Consider the following 19,555-nt stretch of genomic DNA (forward strand, 5'->3'; position numbering starts at 1 on the left):
ATACGACTATGTTGTTTTTCTGACATTTTCTAGATACTACAGTTTACTATGACGTTTTCTTTCAGAAATGTTCAAACATACTATACTATTCTGAAAATGTTGACATACTATACTTTGTCGTTCGACTGAACAATCAACACTGCTCCCAGTAAAGCACACACCATGATCTCAATCATATGTTTATTCTTTCATTCAGACTTGACATACTAAGTACCATATTGTAATTTTCACTTTTGTACATCAGCATTTGTGACATACTATTTTGTGTTCTTAAGGCATACTTTACCATTACTTGTTTACTGTTTCCTTGTTTTAAATCCTAATGATACTTTATATATTAAAGGTGGGGTAGGTAAGTTTGAGAAACCGGCTCGAGATACACTTTTTGTTATATTCCATGGAATGCTCTTAACATCCCGATAGCAATGAATATCCTTAAGTGACAAACAATCCATTAAAAAATGTCATCTGTGGAAGCCGTGGTACTGTAAAAAGCATGACCAATCATTTTTAGCCGGCCCGGCTAAAATACCTGGATGGCCTACCTGCCTGTCAGCCTTCCATCTGTGCACAAACATGTCAGCGCCATTCTATCTATATGGCGCTGGGTCACGTGTGTGTGTGAGGAGGAGGGGCTCTGTAAGGAAGTAGCAGATTTTTTCCGGCTGTGTATTTTCAAATTCTAGCGCACTCGAGCTGGTTTCTCCAAATTTACCTACCCCACCTTTAAGATAAACTCAATGTAACAGAAAACATTATTAGCGTTTAATTTAGTATTTTTTACATTCCTCAATAAAACAGTAGCATACACCTCTTTCAATAACTTTATCTAGCAGTAAAGAACATTGCAAAAATCAAAAGTTATTTTTATATTTCATCCATGTTGTCCGCACATATTCTCTAATCTCTCATTTCCTCATTGATATTTACAGTATAAAAAGATACCATTGATGCTTCAGAGACGTAATGTGCTGATGTATGCAGCCCTGTCATCCTACTGTATGTGGCAGCTACATTTGAAATCAAATATTAATGATAGCTTCACTTTATTGCAATATTTATTTTTAAAATGAGGCGAGGTTTCTAGAAATTGTCTTCGTCTCAGGGCATTCGTGCACATACATTATGAACAATTATAAACCCGACAGAGGAAAGTATTAGAGGGAAAACATTTATAGCAAGATTATGCTTTTTACCATTATAGAATTTCATAGTTTGACTTCATGGCTGATATTAAAGTCCCATCCTTTGGTTTAGACCCATGGCATGCTGTTATATTTTGACTGTATGTAGACTGCAAAACAAGTGTACTCATTATGTATTAGGGTACAAAGCATTTATTTTGTATTGACCAACAAAGGATTTCCTTTTTTGTTTCTAAAGAAAAAAAAACCAGACAGTTTATACTCAGTGTTACTTCGTCGGGTTAAACACCGATACACCTGGCATTGTGCAGACCTGAGGAGACCTTAGTACATTATGATGACTGTTCCCATGTACCCTGATGGTGGTCGAGGTTGATTAATGATAAAAAACATATCTTCTATATTTGGCTATACTTTGCTATGCCATTATATCAATATATAGTAACTTCATAACATATCTGGACAATATCCATCAGTCCTTTAGGCAGTAAATGCAGTAATTTAAAATGAAACACATTTCAAAAACAGATTATTCCAGTTCTTATTACACAAGGGAGGGTTAGAAATGTGAACTGATAAATAGCATGTCTGTAAGAAAATAAAGAGCATTCAAACCTGGATTAGCGAAGCCTAATAAAATATACGTATTTTCCTTTAATGTATTTCCCAGGCCTGTAAAGCAAAGTTGCTACTTTTGTAGTGACATGTTATTTGTCTTGGTGGTAAGAAACCTGTGTTATGGGAAACAGTTGACAGCAGGAATATTAGAATAAATAATGTATGCCTGTAGAGGAAGTGCTACAGTGAAGCTACAGTATCTGGCCATACAGACATTTCCCGTAACAAATTGTGAGGTGATATACTTAAGATGCATACTGTACACTGGTGTGCAATGTATAAACCATCAGTGCGGAGAAAAAGTGCATTTCTTTTTAAATTATTCAAAGTTTAAAGAAACCCATGAATGCTTCCATGTCATAGAAATGTCCATGGCACTGGACATGCAGTCCCAACGCATCTGCTGGGCTCCGCTGAGGACTGTAAATGTTTCAGTGAGGAAAGCAGGATTCAAGGTATCCGCTGTGTTCTTCCTCACGGCGCGGCTAGAAGGTCTTCATGCCGTAGGACTTTGTAGGTGAGCCAGTAGAGGACATTAAACATGAGGAAACTCATGGGGAACACAGCCCGGGCGATGGTATCAATCCTTTTTGCTCGATCCACAAAGCGCTTGCGGATGTCATAGAAACCCAAACCAGGAGGTAGATCGGCAGAGACCGGTGCATCCATTTCTGCCACACCTACTGATGACAGCGCAAGTCCATAACTCTGGAAGAGGAAACCCTGGTTTGTCATTTCATCCTCCTGGAAAGAAAAAGACACAGTAAAGAATGGCCCAATCAAATCTTCAGCCTAAAGCTTAAACCCTGAACCTTTAAGCCCTTAAGTACCATAGGAACCTACACTACCTCACAGGATATATTTAACTCTTCATTTTAAAGGTCACCTATTATGCAAAATGCACTTTTTGATGTCTTTTATACATACATATGTGTCCCCGGTGTGTAACGAGACAGAACATCTCTTTTCCTCCTTACCCACATCTCAAAAGAAGGGGGTACAACGGAGCTGATCCAGATTTGCTGAGAACTTGACGTCATTACTGAAATGGGCTGGCTTTACATTGAACTCCTGGCAACGTCCCGCTGTTGACTATGTTGACTATGAGCTGTATCAGAAACAATGCGCAACGTGTTTTGGAAGTAATGTGGTCTGTGTTACATTAGCAAGCATCGCTAACACTCAGAGCTAAGGCTGTACTGGAGAGAGTATGTTTAAAGAAGCCGGATATAAAAAGGTACTGTCCTTGTGGTAAACCCGCGATAGAGAAAGCGTTTGAGCTCCATACTGTTTCATAAATAATGCTTGATGTGGTTTGGAACATGATATGGCGTTTAATCACTGCTTGCATGCGGACTCTCTAAAGCAGCTCGGTTACATTTAAAGGGCCAGACCCAGAATCAGCACTTTAGTAACAGGGCTGAAATAGAGGGGTGTGAGGCATGCTTCAATGGGTGAACTGTTTGGTCATTTGAGCAAAACACTTCAGATACATGTTTTGTATAGATATGGCCTTATAATATATTGTTCAAATATAGCATAATAGGTGACTTTTAAATATATATAGTACACTGTGTTTATATGTCTGGTAGATTGGCATATTAGAGAACATTCTAATGTATTCTGTATATTCTAAAGTGTTTGGATACTCCTCTGAATGTGTGTTTCTTACTGAGAATATTGTTTTTACATTTTTATTTTGTTATGTTTATCTTTATTTGATTTGTATTATATTCTATTTTTAAGAAATGTTGTAATTCTTGTAGATTGACTGTCAAAATTCTGCTGTGACAAAACAATCTCCCAACCTGGGATAAATAAAGTATCGTAGTCGTGTCACCAAGTGTCTGAGAGTGTCAGGCGGCACAGATTTGAAGTGGTTTACATCGGAATCATCATGTTACCATGGCAATGTCAAAACCTGTTATGCACACTTTTGGTTTAAGGACTTTTTGGACCTTCTTCACGGACCATTCTATTGCAGGCTCTTTACAAAGTGAAGAGGTCGAATATTACATCTACACATTTTTGCGAATTATAAAATACTTTAGCTTATGCTTGGATTCCCCTCATTTCATTTCTTATGTAGCATCTTAAATCATTCATGTTTCCGTGTGAATTAAACATGCCATGCTAAACTCTTTGTGCAAATCGTCCTTGTTTATGATTTTTTAAATGCTTCCCCTGCTAACTCTTTTTCTCACGCCAAAATGCTGTTCATCTTATTCAACTCCCTCGTCCAAAGTCAGCAGAAATGTTTAAGAAAGTTCAGAAAGCACTCAAAATGTCTGCGAGAGAACCGCACTGTGTGACCCTTGGGATTTACTGGGAACTCTCCGTTAGTCTTTAGTGTGGAGATTTAGGGTGAGCCAATAACTTTCTGCTCTGAGAATCACACACCTGTACACTGATTGGCTGCTTTTAAACTGACCAGAACCAAAATCAGGTTTACTGCCTAGCAGGCAGTGGTGTAAAGTAACTAAGCAGACTTACTCAAGTACTGTAAGTACAATTTTGAGGAATTTGTACTTTACTTGAGTATTTACATTTTGTGTTGCTTTGTACTTCTACACCACTACAAACTCAGAGGTAAATGGTGTACTTCTACTCCACTAAATGTATTTAATAGCATTACAGATTTGGATGAATGATGTGAAATCTAATCAAGTGTTAAATCAGACTTTAGTTCCACCTGGAGTAAATCCACAAGCTACCCTGCAGTCTACACAGTCATCAAACTAGCTGCACCTTCACCAGCTTTGATAACACTTTCATGATCAATCATTATAAAACATATCATATATATTATTCTGAAATGGATCTGCACAATGAGTACTTTTACTTTTGGTACTTTAAGTATATTTTGATGCTGGACTTTTACTTGGAACAGAGTATTCCTACACTCGGGTACTTCTACTTTTACTCAAGTACAACATCTGAGTACTTCTTCTACCACTGCAAGTAGGTTAACACATACGTACAAGCAATTTGATGCAAGAAAAGTAAATACACAGCAAAGTAAATCCAGTGAGACGATGACAGGAGAAGGAGCTCCAGGTGACAGCACGCACCTTGGCGCAGGCGGAGCACTGCTGGGAGACGTTCCCGTGAGGAGTGTTGTTGCCGGACATGTTTTTTCCTTTCGACTTACTGTCACCGCTTCCCTGCTGATGGGGGGAGGGAGGGGGGCACACAAATGTAATCAATGAAATCATCACACAGGCTGCATTGATTTGCAAACATGGCACAGTGCTATGTGTTCAAATCAACAAGCATCTGTTGCAAACAAAGGGAACACAAGTGTGACATTAATGTGAAATGAGACCACGTGACAGCGCATCCAGAACACATCTCAGCAGCACGCTCCTGACAGACGAATAAGAACAAAGGATTCATGCAGATGTTTTGTGCAATGTCTTGTAAATATTACAAGGCATTCATGAGTCCTGCAGCTGCTGTCACACTGCTTCTTGTTGAGAAATAGTTCCTCTTTAAACATGGTTTGGCCTACTTTGTCGTCTCTATTTCTCTTCAACAAGATGCTGAGAGCCGTGGAATAAGGTGATGGTTAGAATTAATCACAGGTCAGTGCTGCTGCCGTTCCCGGCTCGCTGCAGCTGAGTCGTGCAGCTCGTGCATGGCTGGGCGCAGAGAATAACAGGTGAGAGGCGCCGGGGGGGCTGAGTGGGTGGGGTGCACTCACAGTTCTCTGACGCTGTTGCTCTTTGAGCTTCTTCCTCAGTCTGAAGAACTCCTTGTGCTGCCGTGAAACAAAATTAACGGCCGCATACTCCAGCAGCGCGGCAAACACGAAGAGAAGGCACACTGCCATCCAGATGTCTATGGCTTTCACATAGGACACCTGTGACACAGAGCAGAGGAGTCGTTAGATAACATGAGCACTCATGCCATGTTAGGCAGTGACATGAAAGACATGGGATGACAAACTCTGTGGAGAGAGCTACATGTTGGATCCCCTTGTTACCATTGGTTTAACAAAGAGCTGGAAGAGGTTTGAAAAACTGTTCTGTAAAAACAAAAAAATATGTAAAACTATTTTTTAAAGTCTACAAGATTTGACTATTATTAATAACATGTATTATTATCATTGATGCATCTAAATGGGAACTGCAGTAATTAATGTTGTAATACTATAATCTGTGGCAATGTTTCATATTTTATAAACCAATGAAATATTTTGTATGTATAATCTTATTAGGAAAAGTAACTAGTAGCTATAGATGTAAAATACATGCAGTACAGTATACAAATCCCCACGTTTGCATCATTGATAATACAAATATTGAAATACACTTATCCATATACATTTTAATTTATAAAATGTTGATTGAATATTACCATTTAATGTGTCTATAAAATATAAACAACTGCTGCAGAAACATATGATAAGCATTTGTATGAAATGCCGCATATCATTATTGATGTAGGTTTTACTGTAAAGCCCTACATAAAGCTGGACACCTTAATAATCAATATAAAATAATATTGTATTAGTCTGAATAGAAGTTTTGATATTTAAAGTACAGTTTAGAGTACAATCATAAATATTAATACATTGTGCCCAATGCTTTTACTTGTAATGGAGTAGTTTTAAATGATGGCATTGGGACTCATCTTAAAAATAAATGGAAATAACATATTGAATTCCTAGTTTGAGAATGAATTGTTAAAAAAAACCTTGGCATCAAAGACTGTTACAATAATTTGTAAAGTTGAAACATGTACAGTGCTGAAAAACACTTCTTCCTGATATCATGCCAGACTATAACACAGTGTGTAACTTGCTTTGGTTTCTACTGTGAGATGTTGGATAGCTAACCCTCTGACCTTTGGCAGGGAGGCCCTGGAGCCAGAGCTCTGCGTCGTCATGGTGAGCACCGTGGTGATCCCCAGTCCCACCCTGGCCGGAGCCGCGTCCATGTTGATCCAGAAGGACACCCAGGACAGGATGACGGTGAGCAGGCTGGGGATGTACATCTGGATCAGGTAGTAGCCCATCTGCCGCTCCAGGTAGAATTTGACCTCAATGCAGGTGAATTTACCTAACCACATGGGGAGATACAGGTGCACACTGACAGTCTTATTAGAAGTAGATTTACAGAGCTGATGGAGGATGTTGCTCCGCAGGTGGTCACGTGTCCTGTACCTGTGTTGTAGTGCTTGGTGCAATAGCCCAGGCCTTTCTCCTCCTTCAGCACAAACTGAGGGAGGGTCAGGTCGTCGGCCACCTGCACGGCCCCCACATCCAGCCACTCGAAAATCAGATCGTTCATGGTGTAGCCGACTGCAGGAGCACAGAGGGAGGGGAGGCCGGTGGTTATCCATCTTTCAAACTTCTATTCCCTGGTTAGGGATGCTGTGAGGATTTCAATTGCTATGCCACATGCTTTGAATCTTTGTACATAATTATTTTCAGAGACAAGAAATCATAGTCTAATGATGTATCTAAAATGACATTTGGGTCTGTTGAGTGTCTACAACATTCCTGGGAATTATGAATTGGTTGGTAGAAAAATAAAGAAATATTCAGTTTTATATTTTGTTTTTAACCACTTATTTACAGTCTATTTGGCTTCTATGTTTCATACTATAATATAGCTGGGTCAAGTACTTTTCTTACTTCTCTTTATTTTAGTCGTCCAGAAATGTTTTGATTTTCTTGCAAAAATCCCGATGTGATATATCTCTTATGCGCCTCTATTTGCTATTTATGACATTAATATTTCTCACTTTTTAAAGTGTATTTCTGAGATAGTTCCAGATGAAGGGCAGTTTAAATCTACTTTAAAGGTGAGTTCTTACCAAACACATCTATCATCCTCCTACAAATAATATTTCATCACAAATAAATACTCACCAAACTAAAATAAAATGTCCTGTCTTTTATTTTATATGTATTATTATCTTTACTGTGTTTACTGCTCTAATATGTTTGCGATATTAAAGAAGTATAAAGTCAATACTTTTTTTTTTATTATTCTTGCACTGTATATTATTTATAATTTGATATGTTTTTGGTATTTTCAAATGATGCATATACACTTTAATTTAAAGGAGACCTATCATGCTATATTTGAATAATATATTGTAGGGCCATACCTATATAAAAGGTATATTTATACGTTTTTTTTTTCAAAATACCAAACAGATCATGCATTTTAGCCATGCCTCATTTGGCTCTATTTTGCTCTCCTCCACCCTGTCTTTGCATGCGCTGCAGCTGACCACGCCCCCTGCAAAGGAGGGGGCCGAGTTACCTCATGTTACCATGCTGTTACCATGCCACGGCAACCTCTCATTCCCCTGATTGGTGGAGAGTTGGCCATATAGGCGGAGCTCCTCGTCACTGACGTCACACTATTTTCAAATCTGTATCAGATCCGTTGCAGCCCATTTTTAGAGATTAGGGTACGGAGGAAAAGAGAGAGGGTTGTGTTTTCTGACACACCGGGGACACATATTCATGTATAAAAGACGTACAAAAGTGCATTTTGCATGATAGGTCCCCTTTAAGGTTTTTAGAGTGTATTGGAAACTCACAGCTCTCCAGCTGCATCGTGCACTTCTGGCTGTCCATGGGGAAGTTTTTCAGATCCATGGGACAGGAAAGGACCAGTGTCAGCCTGGAAAAGAGAAACAGCAACACAGGAATGGCAGTGGGATGAGTGTACAATGAAAAGGTGATGCCCTCTACAAACACCCAGCTAGCCCACAGCAGTAAACCCACAGCAGCAGCCGCCTCCTGCCCATCTGTCACTCAAACTCTTTCCGCAGGCTCACACTTCCCTCGAGTCACAGGATGCCGCTCTGACTGTCCTCCTCTCCATTTTTCTACTCCACTGCACCCTGCATTAACCACACAAAGGCTAAGAGGCGCTGACAGGCAGATACCAGCCTTTATGGAGCGTAAAATGGATGAGAAACATAGCAGCACAATCAGAGGAAAGGGTTTCATTCAAAGTACGGAAGCCCTTTTTTTATGTGATCCAAAATTGTTTCTCTCTTGGCTAAAGAACGGGGTGGAATAGTATTTTTGCCATGGATAGTGTTTTAATGTTACTTTTTTTTCGGTTACGTTTTCTAGCTAGTTTTGGACCAAAGACAAAGTGCACAACTACTTCATGTTCTAAATAGTTGTGTTGTTTTCCAAGTGAGTTTGAAATTCTCCCTCACCCAATACCATCAATGAGCAGGTTATAACAACACTTTTATACAAGAGTATAACAACAAACAATTTTCACTATCAGCAGATTTTTCTCACTGGCCTTTCAAGGCTTCCGTACTCAAGACAAATCAGATCTGAAAAAGGACCCTTTTCATAGATAGAGGGGCAGACAAGGTCTCACAAACATGAGCGATAGGAGCAACACTGCAAAGAAGAGGAATGCATCTGTAGACTTAGGGGCTAGCCTAATGTGAATACATGGATAAAGGCAGAGCTTTTTATCCATTTTCAAACTTTAGACCCTGTTGTATTATGGGAGGTTGTTCCAGGGAAGCTACCGTTTCTTTAGTTTCCCAGGGTTGCTAATAGAGCTTCACACACTGCTTCATCTTTCTTCTATTCTAATGAACTCCATTACGCTACAAATCACCACTGCTTTAGTGCCACATTATGACCCAACTCTGTTTTAGCCCGCAGTTATTATTCACAGTGAGTGCTGGTGAACACAATGATAGCTGAGCTGAACTGGAGTGAAACAAACATGTTGTTGGAATATCCTCAGAGGCTCGAGACTATGACTTCATGTTCTCTCGACGGCCTTAAAACGCCATGGAGCTGGGTTTGTAGAGCCAGATAGAGGAACATCCTGGTGCATTATAAACTCAGAGTGGATTTATAGATCATTACAAGCAGATCACCTGATGCTGTAGAGGACGTTTCCGTTGGAGAATATCCTGAGCAGTTTGTTGTCTGTTGTGACCTCGTGAAAGTTAGCTCCCTTTTCATTTGCAAAGAACAGGTCAGGCTTCCAAATGGAGTCCAACATGGAGGGGTCCAGGTCCAGAGAGTCGTCCGGATATTCCTTATAGGCCAGCCGGGGGTCATTCCACTGCTGGCGCAGAAACACATTGAGCCGGTAGTCCTGTATAGAATTAAAACATATTGAGAAATTCATATTTAGAGTTATACATGACTGAAATAAAATATATAGCCATAGGTGGTTTCATTTTCTTGCCTTAGTAGAATCATATTGACATTTTAAAGGTAAATCATGTTATGCATTGTTTAATTCATTATGTATTGTAATTTAGTTGGACCATGTTATTCTATTTTACATATTTTAAATAAATCACTTGTATTTAAATTGTACCATTGTATTACATTTTATTGTTATATAATCAATATAGCTTTTATTTTACGGTGTTTTATCTTTAACGGTACACATTATTTTTCTGCTTGTCAGTCATCTGCAAAGCAAATTGCACTGCACTAACCTTTACGAAAGGTGCTAAACAAATACAGTTTGAATTATTGAGTGACAGCATTTCAAAAAATCTTTTTTTTTAAACAAAATGCTAAGAAAACTGAAAACACAACACAATTCAGAATCAACCTGGCTGAACGTCCTGTGGCACCACATGCCATGGATAACTGCTTCCAGCTGACACACTGAGAGTATACATCAGGAATGGAAGAGGCCCTATTGTGCTTTTAGGGTCTTCGCTTTCCTGTAGTGTGTTTTATAGGTGTTTCTGCATGTAAATGGTCTGCAGAGGCTAACATGTGTGACCAGTGTGTTTCTCCCCCACACACTGAAATGCCTCTAATCATATCTCTAAGCGGTTGACCAATCACAACAGAGCCGTCCAGCTAACCACTCAGAGCAGACTGGGCTCTGGTTTCAGACAGAGGGTGAAAAGAGGTGCTGCAGCACAGGCAGTGTGAGAAAAATAAAGAGGTTTCTGAACATTAAAGCATGGAGACACGTCACAGAGACACTAAATACAAATATGAACTTACACATGAGTATTATAGATGCCCCTTGAACCTAGTTAGCTCTGTACATCACTTTTTACTGTGCCCTGGTTTCCATAAGGTTATGTTTTCTGTATTTGCAGCTTGCGCTAGTGAATAATTTTCTCTTGCTTGTCAGTTTGCATAACTCTCTGCCTCTAAGTATTATGGGGGGGGGGGGTAAGATCATGTACACTGGAACAAGTCTCAAGCCAAAACAAATGAACCTGCAGCGCATGGCGTGCGCACTCAAACTCTGTCTGTGCAAAGATAAATAAATGAATGCTGACAAACAGACTTGAGTGCTCTTAACCTGAATGACAGAAAACCCCACTTACAATTTCATTATTTAAAATATGATGACTGTGCCTAGAGGTATTTTTGCAAACAGGACGTCTTTCTAAGGGAGTAAAAAACAAGACCGGCTCTCACTAAACCCACTCTTGAAAACAGGATTTGTCCTTACCCGACAGACGGAGGGATAAGAACATCCTAGCTGACATTTTGTAATGAACGTACAAGATGGTGTTAAAGCCATACATTACTCATCGTCTAATGACACTATGTGTAGGCATCATTAAACCTGCTCCAAAGGGAAGAAGAGCCAGACAATAAAAAAGGAACTGATAAATGGGCAGGCTTGTATTATTACAAAATCAACAATAAATGATGATAGATTAAGCTATAGAGCAGTTTGTAAAGTAGGTTAAAATAGCATTGTCTTTACCAGCTGCATTATAATAGTGATTTTTACACTTGCATGTTGAAAATATCATTCTCAAATTGGCCATACTGCATTCATGTTTATGTACTTTTTTAAATTTTTATTCAAAGAGTAGCAACGAAGAAAACCTTTGTACTTTCCCCCCCACAGTTTTAACATGATTCTTACCCACATAAATGCGTGGCACATATTCACACAGCCTCTGACATATGGACGATAAAATGACTATGAAACTGACTGCTACAGCAACACTTTTAACCGTGATTCCTGTAAAGGTCCTGACAGGAAACTGTTTAAATATTGTATTGCCCCCGCTCTGCCATGTTTAGAATCATTTGAAAGAACAACAGGTCAACATCGTCTATCGCTGACAGTAGAGGTCTAGAGGTAAGCCCATATAATGTTGACTTTAACATCCTCTTCTACGCACTGGTCCAATATTGTGATATTGGCTATTTTGCCTCCATAACATATCTTCTTTTTAAAGGGGCCCTATTATGTTTTTTTGGTTCTCCCACACACCCCCCGTCCTGCCTTACGTCCGTAACATAGTGACATCATAACAATTACACTTCAACAGAGTGGTGCAGGGATGACGTATTTACCCAGAAATAAACTGTGCATGGGTTCCCTCGACAAAAAAGCAATGGGATTTTGGAAAATAGCTCGAAATAAGGACTGTGGAAAACGAACCAGTTTGATGAATGCACGTTTTGTTCAGCCGGATAATATCCACATGTCTACCATACTTTTCTAATTTTCTAATCATGAATCTAATCGCCAGAAGCAAAATGCTAACGTTATGCTATAAACGAACTAAAGCCGAGTACAGCAGGGTCGCACAACTTCAACGTCAACTTAAATTCGATATTCAAAAAATACAGATTAAAAATTGTACAAGTTGGAACAGTTTGCAAGAGCGCAGGCACTTGCTTTCAAGCAGAACAGGGGGCAAACAAAGTTAGCGGGAGTGTTTACTAGGGATGTAACGATACCAAAAAAATAATATCGCGATAAAAAGTCCACGGTACGATATTTATCACGATATTGAAAAAATAAAGGAAAAAAAATGTGAATTTTTTTTTACTTGAATTTGTTTTCTTTATTAAATAATACATCTGATTTGTACAGCATTTTAGTAGGATAGTAGTATTTTAAAGTGTCAACAATATAATAATCAGACCCTGCAATAGAATAAATCAAGTTTCACTTTAGTTTTTCAAGTAACTCAACTCTAACTCACTCACTCAGCATCATCAAGGTTATCTTTTAGGGATATGAGCATGTCCACATTTCCAGGTAGAAGCTGGGATGTTTGGGCGTTTACAAAATCCCCTTCTGTGGAAAAAACTCTCTTGCTTGGTACTGATGTTGCTGGGACAGAGATATGCTTTGGCCATGAGTAACAGCAGTGGGTACAACTGTGCATTGTCTCTCCACCACTTCAAAAACAATACAGTTGTTGCCAAGAAGCTGAGGCTTATTGACAGGGCGAGATATAAATATACTGTTGGTACTTGTCAATGTCTCTAGGTATGTACATGAAGCCCTGTAAATACGATGTCCTTTATTGTTATCCGTTGTTTTATGTTCATGTTGTAACCTACTTGCTGCCATGTTGGACAGGTCTCCCTTGAAAAAGAGATTGATGATCTCAATGGGACCATCTGGTTGAATAAAGGTTTACAAAAAAAAAAAAATTATTTAAAAAAAAAATCGCGGTATATTTTGTCAGTCTCACGACGGTATTGAGACATTTATTTACCGTGATATCGCGATATTCGATATGGCATTACATCCCTAGTGTTTACGTGTTCGGTGTAATGACGTACAACGTCCTCGACAACTTCTGTAGTCCTATTCAGCCACATGTTAACAACCATCGTTTTGCTGATGTATTGAATGTCGTAGAACAAAACGTGATCCATCCATCCATCCATCTTCTCCCGCTTATCCGTGGTCGGGTCGCGGGGGCAGCAGTTCCAGCAGAGAGCCCCAAACTTTCTTTTCCCTGGCGACATCAACCAGCTCTGACTGGGGGATCCCAAGGCGCTCCCAGGCCAGCGAAGAGATATAATCCCTCCACCTGGTCCTAGGTCTACCCCTTGGTCTCTTCCCAGCTGGACGTGCCTGGAACACCTCCCTAGGGAGGCGCCCAGGTGGCATCCTAACTAGGTGCCCGAACCACCTCAACTGGCTTCTTTCGACGCGAAGGAGGAGCGGCTCAACTCCGAGTCCCTCCCTGATGACCGAACTTCTCACCTTATCTCTAAGGGAGACACCAGCCACCCGGCGGAGGAAACCCATCTCGGCCGCTTGTATCCGCGATCTCGTTCTTTCGGTCATGACCCATCCTTCATGACCATAGGTGAGGGTAGGAACGAAAATGGCCCGGTAGACAGAGAGCTTTGCCTTCCGGCTCAGCTCCCTTTTCGTCACAACGGTGCGGTAAAGCGACTGCAATACCGCTCCCGCTGCTCCGATTCTCCGGCCCATCTCACGCTCCATTGTTCCCTCACTCGAGAACAAGACCCCGAGATACTTGAACTCCTTCACTTGGGGTAAGGACTCATTCCCTACTTGGAGTGGACAGTCCATCGGTTTCCTGCTGAGAACCATGGCCTCAGATTTGGAGGTGCTGATCCTCATCCCAGCCGCTTCACACTCGGTTGCGAACCGATCCAGTGAGTGCTGAAGGTCGCAGACCGATGAAGCCATCAGAACCACATCATCTGCAAAAAGCAGTGGTGCAATCCTTAGTCCACCGAACTGCAGACCCCCCCCCCCACGACTACGCCTCGAAATCCGATCCATGTATATTACAAACAGGATTGGTGACAAAGCGCAGCCCTGGCGGAGGCCAACCCTCACCGGAAATGGGTCCGACTTACTGCCGAGGACCCGGACACAGCTCTCGCTTTGGGAGTACAGAGATTGGATGGCCCTGAGTAGAGACCCCCTCACCCCATACTCCCGCAGCACCTCCCACAGTAACTCCCTGGGAACCCGGTCATACGCCTTCTCCAAGTCTACAAAACACATGTAGACCGGATAAGCGTACTCCCAGGCCCCCTCCAGGATCCTTGCGAGAGTAAAAAGCTGATCCGTCGTTCCACGACCAGGACGGAATCCGCATTGTTCCTCCTCAATCTGAGGTTCGACAATCGGCCTGACCCTCCTTTTGAGTACCTTGGAGTAAACTTTCCCGGGGAGGCTGAGTAGTGTGATGCCTCTGTAATTGGCACACACCCTCTGATCCCCCTTTTTGAAAAGGGGGACCACCACCCCGGTCTGCCACTCCTTCGGTACCGTTTCCGACTTCCACGCAACGTTGATGAGACGTGTCAACCATGACAGTCCCTCAACACCCAGAGCCTTCAGCATTTCCGGGCGGATCTCATCCACCCCCGGGGCTTTGCCACTGTGGAGTTGTTTGACGACCTCAGTGACCTCCCCCCGGGAGATTGGCGTTGATCCCCCGTCATACTCCAGCTCTGCCTCTAACATAGAGGGCGGAGTTGTCGGGTTCAGGAGTTCCTCAAAGTGTTCCTTCCAACGTCCCAACACTCCATCAGTTGAGGTCAACAACGTCCCATCCTTACTGTACACAGCTTGGATGGTTCCCTGCTTCCCCCTCCTGAGGTGTCGGACAGTTTTCCAGAACAACTTTGGTGCCGCCCGAAAGTCCTTCTCCATGTCTTCTCCGAACTTCTCCCACACCCGCTGCTTTGCCTCGGCCACGGATGAGGCTGCTGCCCTTCGGGCCTGTCGGTACCTTGCAACTGCTTCGGGAGTCCCCCGGGATAACAAATCCCTGAAGGCCTCCTTCTTCAGTCGGACGGCTTCCCTGACCACCGGTGTCCACCAGGAGGTTCGAGGGTTACCGCCCCTTGAGGCACCTAAGACCTTGAGACCACAGCTCCCCACCGCGGCTTCGGCAATAGAGGCTTTGAACACCGACCACTCTGGTTCAATGTCCCCAACCTCCACAGGAATGCCCGAAAAGCTCCGCCGGAGGTGTGAGTTGAAGGCCTCCTGAACTTGGGCCTCCTCCAGACGTTCCCAGTTCACCCGAACTACACGTTTGGGCTTACCAGGTCTATCCAGAGGCTTCCCCCGCCACTCGACCCAACTCACCACCAGATGGTGATCAGTTGACAACTCCGCCCCTCTCTTTACCCGAGTGTCCAAAACATACGGCCTCAGGTCCGATGATACGATAACGAAATCGATCATGGACCTTCTGCCTAGGGTGCTCTGGTACCACGTACACTTATGAGCATCCTTATGTTCGAACATGGTGTTTGTTATGGCCAATCCATGACTAGCACAGAAGTCCAGTAACAAACCAAAACGTGATCCGTCTCTTAAATTTGTGTCAAACACAGACCTTATTTCCAGCTATTTTCCAAAATCCTCTGGAGAAATGCCATTGGCTCTGAGACGAGGGAACCCGTAGTGGTAAAATGCTAACTCACTTCCGGGTTTTAGGACTCGTCACTGCACCACTCTATTGGCTAGTGGTTCAACATATTCTATGTGATGTGAGGCTAAGGGGCGGGACATCTGTAAGCGGTTGACCAATCACAAAAGAGGTGGCCAGCTAACCAATCAGGGCAGACTGGGCTCTGGTTTCAGACAGAGGGTGAAAAGAGGTGCTGCAGCACAGGCAGTATGAGAAACATAAATACCTTTTTAAACATTAAAGGTCCCATGTCATGGCCATTTCTACTGATCATAATTCAATTGTTGAGGTATACTAAACTACATTTATATTGTGCTATTTTCCAAACTCACATTGGTTTCTCACACAGCATCTCTGTATAGTATGTGTATTCACTCTGTCCTAAACGGCTTGTTGGAGCTCCTGCCCCCCCCCCCTCCCTGTGAGCCCAGTGGCCGTCTGCGAGACAGCGCGGAACTCAGCGCGGAACTCAGCATGGGCACACACACCCGCAGCCTGGCTGGGAGTTTGTGTGTGTGCCCACGCTGAGTTCCGCGGTGTTTCGCTGTCTCGCCAACCCCACACCAGTGAGCCAGCTCAGTGTCCCGCTCCTCGAAGCAGTGATCCTCGCAACGTCCCGCTGAGTGTGTGTGTGTGTGTGTGAGGAAGTCCGCGGATTGGTCCAAACGTAACGGCTACGCGGACGTTACGTCACTATACCCGAAATACGTCACTATACCCAAGAAGTAAACAATGGAAAAAGAGAAATCCCCAACGAGGCGTTCTGGGGCAGCACATACAGGTCTTTTCTGTGTTAGAGTTGTACTCGCTACAGGGTGTACTGTGAGGGTTTGTGACTCTGCAGACCGTTTACATGCATAAAAAGCTACATAACACACAAGGGGACGGGTCATAACCAGAAAAGCATGACATGGGACCTTTAAAGCATGGAAACATGTCACAGTAGAGGCACAAAATACAAATATGAACCAGAAAATGAGCATAATAGGGCCCCTTTAAATAATTAAAACAAAGATCCAAAATATATATTAAGGTTTTCACAGTCCTCTATTTTCATCTGTACTTTTCTTCCAAGTTTCCCCAAAGTAAGCAGTACATAATGCCTTTGAGAAAACATATTAGTATTACCCTTTTACCTGAGTTTTACATTAGATATCTGTTTCCCTCAAAATTAGTTGTTTGTATAAGCCAGAAATCTTTAATTGAATAGTACTTACATACAACAACGTTAACTAGTTAAATTCCTTTTTCAATTTGGAAGTTTTTACAGGGGGGCTTGGTCATATATCCTTCATAGTACTAATAGATATATCACATTTTCCCTCTGTAAAAATGTTTGATTATAATAAAATCAAGACTTTGAACCTAAGTTTATCCAATGTTGAATTTGTATCAATTTCTACTATTAATAAGATAATGCCTCATTTGCATTTTTAAACATAATGTGTGCAGAAACATGTCATACAATATCATTTTCTTGATGCAAGTGGGGAAGTGTTATGGTGATATCCATTGGTTGAAAAAGCAGATTTTCATCACCAGTACATCATCCATAAAAAGTATGATAAAGAAAATCCTCACCATGGTTGTTTCAGTGATGGATCCGAAGCTGTTGATGAAGATGTTGCAGGTGACGTTGACAGGAGGACCTGACAGAAGCAGATTGTCATCACACATTACCCTCAGTGATTGCTTCCAAAACACTCCTGATGTTTTTCTGAGCAGACCGCATGAAGTATTGAGGCCAACTGAGGAGCAGAATGTTTCAGGCAAAATCTCTCTCCTCTGCTCGCTCATAAGGTGCCATGTTGTGTCCCGATAAATAGACTTTTCTAAGAGGAGCAGCATGACATTGTGGTGTCATCTCCAGTACGCTCCCATTAGTGTAGTATCCGTGGACCAGCGAAAACTTTAAATATTTTAGGGACTCATTCCTTCAGAGGCAATGATTTATTGATTCCCCTTTAGTTACATTAGTGTATTTATAAATAATCAGCTGGGATTTTCCCCACCATGCACTGAAGATGTGGAGCAAGTATGAAAAAAATATGATGTGTGACCCCAGAGAGTGAGGGGGGGGGGGGGCGGGGGGGAGTATGTCAGAGAGGATCTGCATTGGACTGAAATGGGCCTGTGGGGTAACATATGAGGGGAAGTGCACATCTATGACAAATCTCAACGAGAAGTCAGTGTAAAATAATCATCACCAACGGCTGTGGGTCAGAATGAAAACAGTAACAACACATGACAAACACAAGCCTGCAGCACCTCTTACTTCGGCCCATCTGTGGGGGATTTGTGCTACTTCACTGCCCAGATTGCACCGCAAAATCACCGTTTCCCCACACCTGTCATGTCCCGCCCCCCACAGCCTTACCTTTGAAGTTGGGTCTGATGCGGGCGTCGTAGCCGGATGTGCGTCCCATCAGTTTGTCCAGAAAGCCAGACGGGGAGGGGGGCTTGGCTGCCCTGCTGGGGAGCTTAATCTCTTTACAGAGCACTGACCTGCAGGACGACGGGACAAACTGTTATCATTAATACATGATTATTTCCCCCTATGCTCTTTATTTATTTATTCTTAAAAAAAAAAAATGTAAATCCGGATATGCTTATAATCATACATTTGATTTATAACACACTTATAATATAAAAAACTCAAAATGTATTACAAGTACTAAATATTGTTTGGGGTAAATCGTATTATATAACTCAAATGTTACTTTTGGAAAGATACCTTACTATAACTATAAACGATGCTAAATATGGTTATTTAAATAATGTGACTTTAGCTGGAACAGCACATGCATTACAACTGCATTAGTTACAAAACATGTTTTTTTCAACTGTTAATACATTTGTAATAAACTGTATACTATTAAAAAATACATTTATAATTTCACTATTTTAGCATAATTATAGACAAAGTTAAAATGGTCAGATTATTTATGAAATGACTTCAGCACACGTCTTAAAAACTAAGAATTATCTTCTTCTTTTCTGGCTGTTCAGTATGTTCCTGCATCTCACAATAATCAACATGTTGTAGTCTTTGTATTTTAAATCAAAACATATTCAATGCATTTCAATTTAACGATAACATCTTATTCCTTATTATTTTTAGTTATATACCCGTCAATGTCAAAGCATTTCAAATACAGCACACACCCATGTATTAACATTCCAACGGCTGATTAAAATGCATACAGCTTTCACCAACAAATAAGTTTAGCAAGGTTAACAAAGTATCTTACCTGCTGTGCAGAAGAACGAGAGAAGAAGCCCAAACTATACACCAGATGTGCAACAGCATTTTAAATTGGTAGAAAGAACAGCTGTAGGAGCGATGGCGGGAAGGAGATGAGCCGAGTCGTTGCTCCTCAGACTGACTGTGTTCTCTCCCCCTCCTCCCCCTCTGCAGGTGTAAAACACAGGAAGCAGCTGCTGTATTATTCACCACGCCTGGGTTTGTGTGGATGTCTTCAAGCTGCATCTCTTTTTCATGGCCATGTGCATGTTCAAGGAATTACTGCAAGAATATTTAAAGAGACAGCGCATTTCCAGAGAGGCCAGCATCCCCCCTCCCACCAGGGCATCAGATTAGCAGTAATACTTTTTGCGTTAGA

At 41.7% G+C, this 19,555-nt stretch overlaps 1 protein-coding gene across 1 annotated transcript; it reads right to left on the reverse strand.

Moving 5' to 3' along the window:
* Positions 1 to 1,343: 1,343 nt before the first annotated feature.
* LOC117458844 (glycine receptor subunit alpha-2-like) lies at positions 1,344 to 19,242 on the reverse strand. Its single transcript, XM_034099521.1, has 10 exons — positions 19,184 to 19,242; positions 18,310 to 18,437; positions 17,514 to 17,581; positions 9,648 to 9,871; positions 8,325 to 8,407; positions 6,931 to 7,068; positions 6,612 to 6,826; positions 5,467 to 5,625; positions 4,835 to 4,930; positions 1,344 to 2,507 (listed from the first exon to the last, which is right to left on the reverse strand). The coding sequence occupies exons 1-10, from the start codon at positions 19,240 to 19,242 to the stop codon at positions 2,238 to 2,240; spliced, it is 1,440 nt and encodes a 479-aa protein (XP_033955412.1). The 3' UTR covers positions 1,344 to 2,237.
* Between the last annotated feature and the right edge of the window lie 313 nt (positions 19,243 to 19,555).

This window comes from Pseudochaenichthys georgianus, chromosome 14 (assembly GCF_902827115.2).
Source record: "Pseudochaenichthys georgianus chromosome 14, fPseGeo1.2, whole genome shotgun sequence".
Lineage (NCBI taxonomy): Eukaryota > Metazoa > Chordata > Actinopteri > Perciformes > Channichthyidae > Pseudochaenichthys > Pseudochaenichthys georgianus.